The sequence below is a fragment of the Cyprinodon tularosa genome, unplaced genomic scaffold (assembly GCF_016077235.1).
Source record: "Cyprinodon tularosa strain WSP-4 unplaced genomic scaffold, ASM1607723v1 ctg638, whole genome shotgun sequence".
Taxonomy (NCBI): domain Eukaryota; kingdom Metazoa; phylum Chordata; class Actinopteri; order Cyprinodontiformes; family Cyprinodontidae; genus Cyprinodon; species Cyprinodon tularosa.
This window is the reverse complement of record NW_024039383.1, coordinates 150,444-162,274: the sequence shown is the minus strand read 5'-3', so window position 1 is coordinate 162,274 and position 11,831 is coordinate 150,444. Positions and strand designations below refer to the sequence as shown.

At 35.5% G+C, this 11,831-nt stretch overlaps 2 protein-coding genes across 2 annotated transcripts; one reads left to right on the top strand and one right to left on the bottom strand.

Moving 5' to 3' along the window:
• Positions 1-1,630: 1,630 nt before the first annotated feature.
• Positions 1,631-3,804, top strand: hypk (huntingtin interacting protein K). The gene is made up of 4 exons (XM_038308489.1): positions 1,631-1,825; positions 2,674-2,729; positions 2,857-2,908; positions 3,576-3,804. The coding sequence occupies exons 1-4, from the start codon at positions 1,664-1,666 to the stop codon at positions 3,669-3,671; spliced, it is 366 nt and encodes a 121-aa protein (XP_038164417.1). The 5' UTR covers positions 1,631-1,663; the 3' UTR covers positions 3,672-3,804.
• Positions 3,805-3,823: 19 nt separating this feature from the next.
• Positions 3,824-9,030, bottom strand: mfap1 (microfibril associated protein 1). The gene is made up of 8 exons (XM_038308488.1): positions 8,879-9,030; positions 6,905-7,121; positions 6,693-6,828; positions 6,420-6,607; positions 5,743-6,015; positions 5,485-5,644; positions 4,321-4,410; positions 3,824-4,217 (listed from the first exon to the last, which is right to left on the bottom strand). Exons 1-8 carry the CDS (start codon positions 8,958-8,960, stop codon positions 4,038-4,040), a joined length of 1,326 nt encoding a protein of 441 aa, XP_038164416.1. The 5' UTR covers positions 8,961-9,030; the 3' UTR covers positions 3,824-4,037.
• Between the last annotated feature and the right edge of the window lie 2,801 nt (positions 9,031-11,831).

Below are 11,831 nucleotides of genomic sequence, written 5' to 3'. Positions count from 1 at the left end.
GACATGAAGAAAGTCCTTAGTTAACCAGAGACCTTATAATATTTGGCAGAACTATTCTATCCAAAACTGAAGGTATCTCCAAATTATTTATCCCTGACACTCCTTGTTTATTTCCTCTAAGACATGAATAAAGCAAACACAATGATCTTCCAATTTTTATGGAGGAATAAAACGCATCACATCAAAAAATCTCAGTTGGTGAAAGAATATGATAAAAGGTGGTTCTATAGCTCCAGATATTGAATCAATGGTTTACGCCTTCCGATAAAATCTTATATTTTACACACGAATTGTATATGGTATTACATTCCAAGATCCCTGTGTGATAAATAAGGAGGTTTAGACTTTATCCTAAAATGCTATTTTGAGGTAAGCAGGATTCCAATTAAGCTGTCCAACTTCCACAAGCAGATTTTGCACTATTGGAAAATGATTTTCACCCACAGCTTTTCTCCCCATAACTCAACTCTATGGAACAGTAGAGGAATAACACATAATTGTAAATCTATCTTCAAAAAGGAATGGTTCAACAAAGACATTGTTTATGTTACAGATTTATTGGACAATAACAGCGATATTTGTAAATCATTCAGATAAAAAAAAAAGTAAATTCTTCTCTAAGAGAGTTTAACAAACTTTGTAAATCGATTCCACTGCCTTTGATTTACTTGGTCAAACATTCTAGATTATATAAAAATTTCCCACCAATATTGCCCAGCTTATTGATTGCTCAATGCAATCTGTTTGATAAAAATTGCAATAATAATTTAATTAGCAGTCTTTTGAATTCCAGAAAATTGCATGACTATGATAGACCTACTTGAAAGAGATATTCCTTTTAGTTCAAATACAGATGATAAAGCATTCTCAACTTGTTAAATGGCCTATTCTAACTTAAGTCAAAGAAACACACTTTTAAATTATAAACTAAATTATTATAAACTAAATTTATTACAAGATTTGGTTATGAGGTGGATAAACGTTCCTTTTTTAATGGTAGCAGTGGAACCCTTGAACATCTGTTTTACCTCTGTCCTACTACACATTGCTTCTGGAAAGAGATGAAAGATGGATTTCTTTGAAAATAATTGATGTTCCCCCATTTGCCCTAAATTATGTCATTTTTTAATATGGACCATCTTCCCTTGCCCTTTTCTGATGCTATTAAAATCATCCTTCTATTGGGTAAATATCATATTCGCTGTGCTAAATGGAGAAATGCTAAACCCTTCTTTCATTGGTTTATCAATTATTTAAAAACATTTTTTTTTCATCTCTTAAAAAGCTAAAAATTAAAAAAATAAAAATATGCCAAAAAACTGAGTTTTGAATTCTCCCAACATCTGCTTTTCTAATTGCATCCATTTTTTGTTTATTTGTTTTTCATAATTCTATGGCTCTTTCTATCTTTTATTTAAATAAAATCTTATTAATAAATAAATATAATCTTATAAATGAAATAAATAAAATCCTAAATCTTAACATAAATCCCCTACTATTTGTAATACTTTGTACTTCTCAATTGATCTCCATCTTTTCACATACATTTTTACTATCCTCTCTGATTAGTTTTTTATTTATTTATTTTTTTTTACTTACTTCCGGTGCAACCTTGTTTTCTCTCCGATGCATAGCGATATTCAGTTCCGGCTAACTATCCAACATGGCGGCTGAGGGAGACGTTGATTTGGACCTCGAAGCCGAGGAAAACTGTACCGGGAAGCCGGTTGAAAAGCCACGGAAACATGACAGTGGAGCCGCTGATTTGGAGAGGGTCACGGACTATGCGGAGGAGAAAGAGATCTCAAGTTCGGATTTGGAAACGGTGAGAACAGTGGGACTAACAGAATGGCCGCCCCGGAAGCACGCGGCTGCTCAGTGCTGCTAACCTGCAGAAGTGCTACAAAATCCTGGAGACTGATTGTTTTGCGTTTTTCTTGGCAAAACCGTTAAATGAGCTAGACCTTTTCGTCATACATTTTTTTGATGTGTGTGTGTGTGTGTATGTGTGTATATATGAATGTGTATGTATGTGTATATATGAATGTGTATGTATGTGTATACATGAATGTGTATGTATGTGTATACATGAATGTGTATGTATGTGTATACATGAATGTGTATGTATGTGTATACATGAATGTGTATGTATGTGTATACATGAATGTGTATGTATGTGTATACATGAATGTGTACGTGTGTATATGTATGTGTATACATGAATGTGTACGTGTGTATATGTATGTGTATACATGAATGTGTACGTGTGTGTATATGTATACATGAATGTGTACGTGTGTGTATATGTATGTGTATACATGAGTGTGTACGTGTGTGTATGTGTATACATGAATGTGTACGTGTGTGTATATGTATGTGTATACATGAATGTGTACGTGTGTGTATGTGTATACATGAATGTGTACGTGTGTGTATATGTATACAGGTAACAAAGTTAATTTAAAACAATATACACAAAGGAGTAAAAGAAGTATTAGCTATAAATAAACCAGTTTAGCTAGATTACGTCAAAAATACATGTTTTGTTACATTGGTTGGGCACTTTAATCTAAAATGTATATCTTTGTATATAAAACTCATACTTCTGTTATTGCAGAGTGGTTTTAAGTTGTATTGTAAAAAAACACTGAAATCAAACTGGTTCCCTTTTAGGCAATGTCTGTGATCGGAGACAGAAGATCCAGAGAACAGAAAGCCAAACAGGAAAGGTAAGTTTAGTGCCAACAAATCCAATTTAAATCATTTTCCTGCATAGTTAGAGGGCCATGTATCCTGAAGTTAGTCTGAATAAATATATATATATATAAGCAAGAAATTAATTCTTTTTGTTTTCAGGGAAAAAGAGTTGGCGAAAGTTACCATCAAGAAGGAGGATGTTGAGCTGATTGTAAGTAGACAAGGTTTCTTTTCCCAATTAAGAGCATCACATTTCAGATGCTCAGAATGTTGGTTTAAAAGACACCACATGAAAGGGTTTTCAATTAATTATAAAAAGGCTAAACAATCTTATGTTTTTTTTATAGTTGGAACATGCTTTGATACAATGTTTCGGAACCATAGCATTATGAAATCTTTGTCACCCGTATCCAGCTGTGGTCTAGATTTGAGTGGTGCCACTTTGCTTTGAACTCATAGTTCAACAACCACTTGTCTGCCCTTACAGTATAACTTGCTCTGAAATATCAACTGTCTTTACAGATAGATTGTATAAACTGGACCAATGGGGTGCTGCTTTGGTTAAATCAACCTATTGGTTCAAACATGCTGTTATCACCTTGGTTTGGGTAAAAAGCGTCTGACGTGCCCCTCTAGCGGTTAATCTTTTCCTCTGCTGCTTTGGCAGCAACAGGGGGCATTACTGAGTCAGAGCCTCAAACTGAGGATACTCAAACCCCCAGGGCTCTATTTTTCAGCACAAGTATCATGATTTAAAAGAACTGTGGACCTTAAGATCCGTTTAGCAAGATCTTTAGAGGGTTTAGTTTGAGTCACATTTAAAACGGTAAAAAAAAATTTAATCTAGACATTAAACTGGTATATCTTTTGTTGTGCAGATGTCAGAAATGGAGATTTCGCGGTCTGTGGCGGAGCGCAGCCTGAGGGAACACATGGGAAACGTGGTGGAAGCTCTGGTTGCTCTGACTAACTGAACAGACCTTTACACACTGGACTGTTTCCCCATTTGGAATTCATCTAATTAGACAAAGTTTACTGTGGTGGTAGAGCTAACCCAAGGTTTTTTTATTTTTAAATAAAGTTCATTCTTCACTTATGTAAAAAAAATGAGTGTCTTTAATTCAAATGGTTATAACACCTTTATTGACATGGAAAAAAAAAAATCAGCAAAAGGTTATTTACAACATTGTAGAAATCTTCCACATATCCAGGTTCATCATCTTAACTTAGGACAAATCAGTACATGTGCTGATTTTATTTCACTAAAAGTCTGAAGAAAGGACTGAACCATGTTATCAGCGTGATGCAGCGTACTCTCCAGAAGCGTTATAAGAATGGCCTTAAGTCTTCCTCTTCTTCACTGTAGGGCGATCGAACACATCCCTCACCCCTGCTGCCTTCTGCTTGAAGAACTTGTTATTCTGAGCACTCTCCTGAGCCCAGGCGGAGTCAAACGAGGTAGTGTCCTGGTCCACCAGGTGGGTGTACTTGGTGCGTCCCGACCGACCAAAGTTTTTGACCTGGTAAGAGTGTAAATGGTCAAAACACTGAGCTGTAATAACCTGGATGACAACTTCCTGCCATGTTAAAATGAAACATGTAGTACAAAGGGAAGCACCTCACCTGCATAACTTTTGGTAAGATGGTTTTGTTGAAGTGATCCTCCAGAGTAGGAGCACTAAAATCTCTCTTGTAAACATCCTCTTCCTCATCCTGGATGAACAAAACAAATGTTAATGGAGCTATCGGCAGATCAATACCTGATGTGTCTACAGTGTCACATAGTGGACAAACCATGCAACACTAACTCTAGAGGGCTGTTTTACTTGTTGAGAAGTTGGTATTTGAGCTTTTTATGCCATGTGACATCACTGTCAAGGTGAAGGCATTCCATTTTACAATGTTTAGACCCTTGTAATCTACTATAACAATAAGAAAAGCACTTCCATGCTGTATTCTATGCATGGATAACACAAACATACAGTGCAATAACCACAAGTAGTACCTGAATGATTGCTAATGCTAAAATATCTACAAGCAGCAAAAAAAAGCAAAGTTCATCTACTCTTGAAGGGTATAGCAACCAACTTAAATTGAGCACCCTTCTGTTGCACATAATTTGAGTTATTTCTAGTTAAATTACAAAGCTAATGTTAAAAATCTTGATTTAAAAAACAAAATTATATATATATATATAGCCTTTGTAAAGGGAGTATGAATTAAAGTCACAAATTTAACAATTGGCATATGACATTTCCCTTGTTCTGGGAAAACATTTAAATGAATTGTGGATTTACTGAAGAGGAGGTGTTCTACTCAAATTTGAGCTGAACCACTATCCATATTTCTCTGCTGTCCTTCGTGCTTAACTGCACCAGAAACCTTTAAGTTGCAGTAGGGATTCCTGAGAAAGTCCTGGTTATACTCCTGCAGTAGTGTGTCGCAGTGAGCTTGTCCTAGATATTTTATGCTTCTCACACACCACACTCTTCTGGTCCATCTTCATGATTTGTTTTCCGCAATGGTGGGGCATACAAAAAAAAACAAGCTGGTAAGGTACCAAACAGGAAATAAGCTTAAAGTAGATCGGATTTAGATTTGACCAATTAGAGCCCTCCTGTCTGTGGTCACCTACATTTTGGTGCTTGGCATGAGGGACACCTCTGATAAAAATTTCATTAAAATCCGCCCACAACTTCTAAAGTTATCCTGTACACAGATACAAACACACAAACTCCTAAAAACATAACTTTCTTGGCTGAGGTAAAAAAATGTGTCTTGACTCACCATGAAGAAAGCTCCTCTGTGGTAGTACTTCTGGAGAAACTTGTATTTGCCTTTTTGGGCTTTGTTGGTGACGACTTTCCCGCTGTTTCGGAGCTCGGCCCTGCGCTCCTCCTCTGTCAGGCTGTGGAATCTCTCGATTTCTGACTTCTCCTTCTCCATCCTAAAGACAAGCAATACAAGCAACCACACATTTTAATCAAAGCTGGGTTTGTCTTACTCTCAAAATCCAAACTTTTACAATATTAGACTTTTACTCACGTTTCTCTGGCTTCTCTGTCTCTCTTAATGCGTTTCAGCTCTCTGACCTTCCAGGCTTCGTACTCCTCCTCCTCCTCATTTTCCCCATCTGTATCCAGGGCTTCCAGAGCGGCCAGTGTCCGCCGATTCTCCTCAAACTCCTTCTTAGCCTCCTCCTCAACGATTTTCAGGGTATAACGACGACGCTCCTCCGCCTGCTTTTTAGCCTCAGCCTCCAGTTCTCTCTGCTTCTGCTCCTCAGCTTCTCGCTCAGCAACAGTGATTCTGTCCTTCCTGTAAACAAACAACAGTTTGTTAATGAATTTGTCATAACTTTTAAAGCTAGGCAAAATGTTCCCTGATAATCATCCATGTAGACCAGAGTCCAATTAGCATTAGCTGAACTGGCAACCAAGGCTAGATGAGTGCGAGTGTGCCCCTTACTGGCTGGGATGAGGTAAACTTTTTGCTAGCACCTTAAAAGCAATTTTGGAAACAGTATATTTGCTGAAAAGACTTTTTTTATCCTGGGATTTTCTGTGCCGGTTTGTGATTCAAATGAGTTACAAAAGATTTTAAGTAACCTTTTTGGGAAACGTTGTAGAAACTATGAATTTGCGAGCTGCTTACTTATTCCCGTGTTAGATGATTGATGGATGTTTAAAAAATATTTCCAGTTTTTTTTCTCAATATCTTACTTGCGAATGAAGACGGGTTTGAGTCGCGGTTCTGCTTCATCTTCGCTGTCTGTGTATTCCTCATATTCTGACTCGGATTCAGACTCCGCCCCTGACTTGCCCTCCTCCTCCACCTCCATCACCTCCATTTCCTCGTTCTTCCGTTCCAGCGCCCGCTGACGCATCATCGCTCGTCTACGTTCAATTTCCTGTGCAGGGCGATGATTAAAGCAATAAGAATGTGTTCAAAATAAAAGGGAATTAAAAACACTGCGGTGTTTTCATAATTACAACCTCGTCATCCACTTCTTCCTCCTCCTCTTCATCCTCGCTGCTCTCTTCTCGCTCAGGATGCCACGTTCCCTCATCAGAGTCTTCGCTGCTCTCAACGACGACTTCAGGCTCAACAATCTGTCGATGCCTCGCTAACCTGAGAAGTCAGAAAAACATTATAGCTCCGAAAGATTTTCCAAAGATTTGAGTGAAGCTAAGGAACAGAGTAATACCTCTCCTCCACGTCCTCAGAAGTGCGGTTGAGCAAACGTCTGAGACGCGGGTCTGAGACGTCCTCTTCCTGTGGCTCCACCTCCGGCTCTACTTCCGCTGCCTTTTTCACAAACTTGAATTCCTCTTCTTCCTCATCTGAAGACTCCATGGGGGCGTAGTCTGGACGTTTACCGGACACATATCTCTTCACCTTCACCTTCTCCATCGAGAGCTCACCTGCAGTCGGCACACATGAACAACATTGTTTGAAATTGACTCAGTTTTAAAACATGGGAACAGAGATTCATGCAGCAAAATCTGAAAAGGCAGAATTTGGAGATCAACAGTAAACTAGACTCAAGATGCCAAAGACTTCCGGCCCTTTAGAAACTTCAGGATAATTTTTGACCTCCGTTGTAAAGGTATAACTACTTATTACGTTCACTAGCTTTTGTATTGCATCTACAGAACATGATAAATTATAAAACATAATTAAGAGACAATTTGAGGCTTTCCATCACATGTGCTGATTAAGTGAAGAAATATGTCAACTCCTACATCATTACAACTCCAAACTTAACAGTCAACTGTTTCAGCAGTAATAAAGGCTTATTAGATTAGGTATTTAAATCAGGTCCTACAAAATGCATGAAAAAAAAAAAGACAGGACCAAGTTTAAGACTGAAACAATCCTAAATTAAACTCATATTCAAGTTATTTAATAAATACGTTATAATCCAATTTTAAGGTTTTTTAGGTTATTGCTTGGCAACATCTTCTAACACTTTTAAACCTAACTTTGCAGTAGCAATAAACAACAGATTTTAGCAAAAAACCTGAATGTTAAATAGTTTTATAGAATGATGAAGAGGCACATAGTAAATCTATTAATTTTTATTACTCAAAAAAGACCTCTTATTTCAGAGAATAAAAAAAAAAAAACTTTGAGTCATGTTTGAACTGATACAGCTTGGTCTGTGTTCTACTCACCCAATTTTAAGTGTTAGCTTTCAAATAATTTATTTCACATGTAATGTGGGCTTACAGTTCCTAAGTTATTTGCTTTTCCATTTGGGTATGCAAAATAGCTGAGGATTACCTAAAATGAGGTGGCTATTAGGAGGTTAAAGCAGAAGTAAAACGTTATTCCTGGAGTGAAAATTGAAAACTTCCAACTGCTCATAAGGCCCCAAAAAGTGCTTCAACATGTTGTTTCTCTTTGAAGCTTCAAACACTGGGATGTGTGTCTGAACTGAAGGTGACTAGGGCCTTCTCTAAAGAAGTCCAAGGAAAACTTTAGTTTTCTTAAAAGAAGAATTAAAAACTATTTTAGACTATTTAAATATACTGATGTTTAATGTTATTAGTTAAATCTGTAGGACAATTTGTCAATCTGTGTTTTTATGAAGGGATTTAAAATCAACGATTTTATTAAATGGTCAAGTCTAAAACATTAAGATGTTGAGTTCCTCTCAATGTTAGTCACAGAGACAGTTTTCAATGAGAGGATTTTACAATGGGCATAAAAAATACAGCACAGACCAACTACCAGTTTAACTTTTGTTTAGATAAATAACAGAAAAGCTGAAACTATAACTCAGATATTAACTGTGTACATCTATCGCAAAAGTAAAAAAAAAAAAAAAAAAAAAAAAGGACAGAAACCATAAAGCCAACCTTTGAAGGAATTTATTAAACCTTAAAGCAGGTAGAGCAAACATTGAGAACAATCACAGATTTAAGGCTATGGAAACTGAGCCCAAGTATAAAAATAAGGATGCATTAAATTATTCTAAAGCCTCAGATTAAGAATAAAGTTTAAAAAGTTTAAAACTTTAAGAAACCTGACGATGTTACTCTTATGCAAAATGTATCATAATGTGTTAATTAAACCCGGTCCCAACTCTGTTAATTGTTTACTCCGTGGTTCTTCGCCATCTGCGATGTCAACTGATGTTGGCTAATGTAGCTATTTAGCTCCCAACAAAGCTTACCTTTTTCGTTCCGTATCGGAACGGCACCGGCCGTAGATTGAATCGGCGGAAGCTTCATGTTTGCGGCGTCGTGACTAGACATGATTGCCTGGTCAACGATATACGAGTCGATAAAAGAAAAAGAAAAACGTTATTTCACTCTGTAGCTCGTTGTAGCTGCAACGAAACGGAAGTTCGACTAAATGCGTGAACGGACCGGAAGTGAAGTCGTTCCGATAACCGTTTCCGCCTCTTCTTTCTTCTTCTTCTTTTTTTTTTAATGGCGGTTGGCAAACAACTTATAGGTGCATTACCGCCACCTTCCAGAATGGAGTATGGATCAGACAAACTATTATATTCTCCCTAAAATACCCGTTCTTCTTAGAAAATTAAAAATACTCCCAAAAACTACATCCCCAGATGACCTTTGAAACAATTCCCTTATATCTAGTTTACTTTTATTCCTGTCTAACTCTCTACACAACATTTCTCTTTCCTGAGTATATTTATTACATTCTAAAAATATGTGTTGGACAGTTTCTAATTTCCCACAAATACAACACCCTGTATTATGCTTATTCATTATTTTAAGAGTACTATTTAATCCTGTATGTCCAAACCTTATTCTAGATATAACATCTTCTTCTTTTTTTATTCTATTACATTTTATTAATTCTCCAACCTTTTTTTGAATACTATAATAAAATCTAGCATTCCCTCCTTTATCCCACTGTTCTTGCCATTTCTTCTTGAAATACATTTTTATAATATTCTTTAACTCATTTTTACTAATGTTAATGTTTAAATCAATATCCTTTTTTACAGCACTCTTAGCAAAACTGTCAGCTAACTCATTACCGATAACACAAATATGAGCAGGAATCCAGACAAATTTAACAACAGAACCACCATTTTTAATCCTAAAAATTGAGTGAAGAATATCCAATATAATATCTTGTCTCGACTCTGAATTAAATTCTAGAATACTTATTAATGCACTACTTGAATCTGAACAAATTAAAACCTCCCTGTCTTTTGTTTCCTCAATCCATTCTAAAGCCATTAAGATAGCCATTAATTCACCCGTATACACTGCCAATTTATCTGTTATTCTTTTATTCCTCATAATATTTAAATCTGGGATTACAAATGCTATACCTACTTTTTCATTTAATGTTTTAGAAGCATCTGTATAAATTTGTATACACTCTGAATATTCTTTTTTAATATAATTTTCCACCTCTTTTTTATCTAACTGTCTCCCTTTTCTCAATTAATTTAAATCAACATCAGCCTGTCCAAAGATCCATGATGGAATAGCAGGAATAACAACCACAGGACTGATTACAAAGTTATCTATTCCTACATTTTTTACTTTATTCATAATTGTCCATCCAAAACTATTAATTTTTTTCTTCTTTTTCTTGACATGGTTGCAGTGTAACATACGGAGGATGATTTTCTTTAGATCCTTTAATATTTACCCAGTAATTTATGGCTAGTTGTTCTCTCCTGAGCTCCAGTGGCATCTCACCCATCTCCACTTGTAGAGCGGAAACCGGGGTAGTTTTCATTGCTCCACAACAAAGTCTTAATGCCTGATATTGTATTCTATCTATTTTCTTTAATAAAGTACTTGAAGCTGAATTGTATACTATACAACCATAATCTAAAATTGATCTAATTAGTCCATTATATACTGTTTTTAATGCTTTTCTATCTGCTCCCCAATCTTTTCCTCTCAGACATCTCATTATATTTAAAATTCTTTTACTTTTTTCAACTATTTTATCAATATGTATCTTCCATGTAAGTTTTTTATCAAACCAGATGCCCAAATACTTAATTTGATCTATCCTTTCTATAACATCCCCATATAATTTGAGATATACATTATTGTTTAATTTCCTATTTGTAAAAGCAACACATTTAGACTTAGATGTTGAGAATCTAAAACCCCAATCTAAAGCCCAAGCTTCTACATTCTGCAATGCTTCTTGTAGTTTTCTATTTACAAACTCTATATTTTTCCCCCTCTTCCAAATAATACCATCATCTGCAAACAATGAGACACCAAAGGATTTATCTATACTACTAAAAATATCATTAATCATTATACTAAATAGAATAGGACTTACTATACTACCTTGGGGAGTGCCATTTTCAACTTGATATTTTGAACTTATTACCCCACCTATTTTTACTCTAATACTTCTTTCAGTTAAAAAACTTTTTATCCATCTATATATTTTACCTCTTATACCTATTCGTTTTATTTTAATCAATAGCCCTTCTTTCCATAACATATCATAAGCCTTTTCCACATCAAGAAATACTGCTAACACACTCTCCTTATTTACCTGAGCCCGTCTAATTTCATGTTCCAGACATAATGCAGGATCTATTGTACTTCTGCCTTTTATAAATCCAAATTGATAAGATTTAATCTTTTCTTTAGATTCTAAAAAATAAATTAATCTGTTATTTACCATTTTTTCCATGACTTTACCCATACATGATGTTAGAGCTATTGGCCGGTAACTTTCAGCTAAATTAGGATCTTTACCAGGTTTGCAAATTGGTATAATGATGGCTTCTTTCCATATATCAGGTAATATCCCTTCCTCCCACACCTTATTATATATTTCTAATAATATTTCTTTACTCACATCACTAAGATTATTTAACATACTATAACTAATTTGATCTTTCCCAGGAGTAGATTTACTAGAATTCTTCAATGCTTTAATTCTAACAAGGAAAACTTCATATTAATAGAATCCTCACAATCTTCTTCATCATTGACCAATGCAATATTTCTCTTTAATGTCATTTCACGCCCTCTTTTTTCTTTATTATTTACATTTTCTGTTGTTTCCGCCTCTAAGAAGCTGGTGGAACTTTTAATCGACTTTTTATGGCATTGCTTTTTTGTGTCGTCGTTATAGTTTATATTTGTGTTTTCGTACATCTA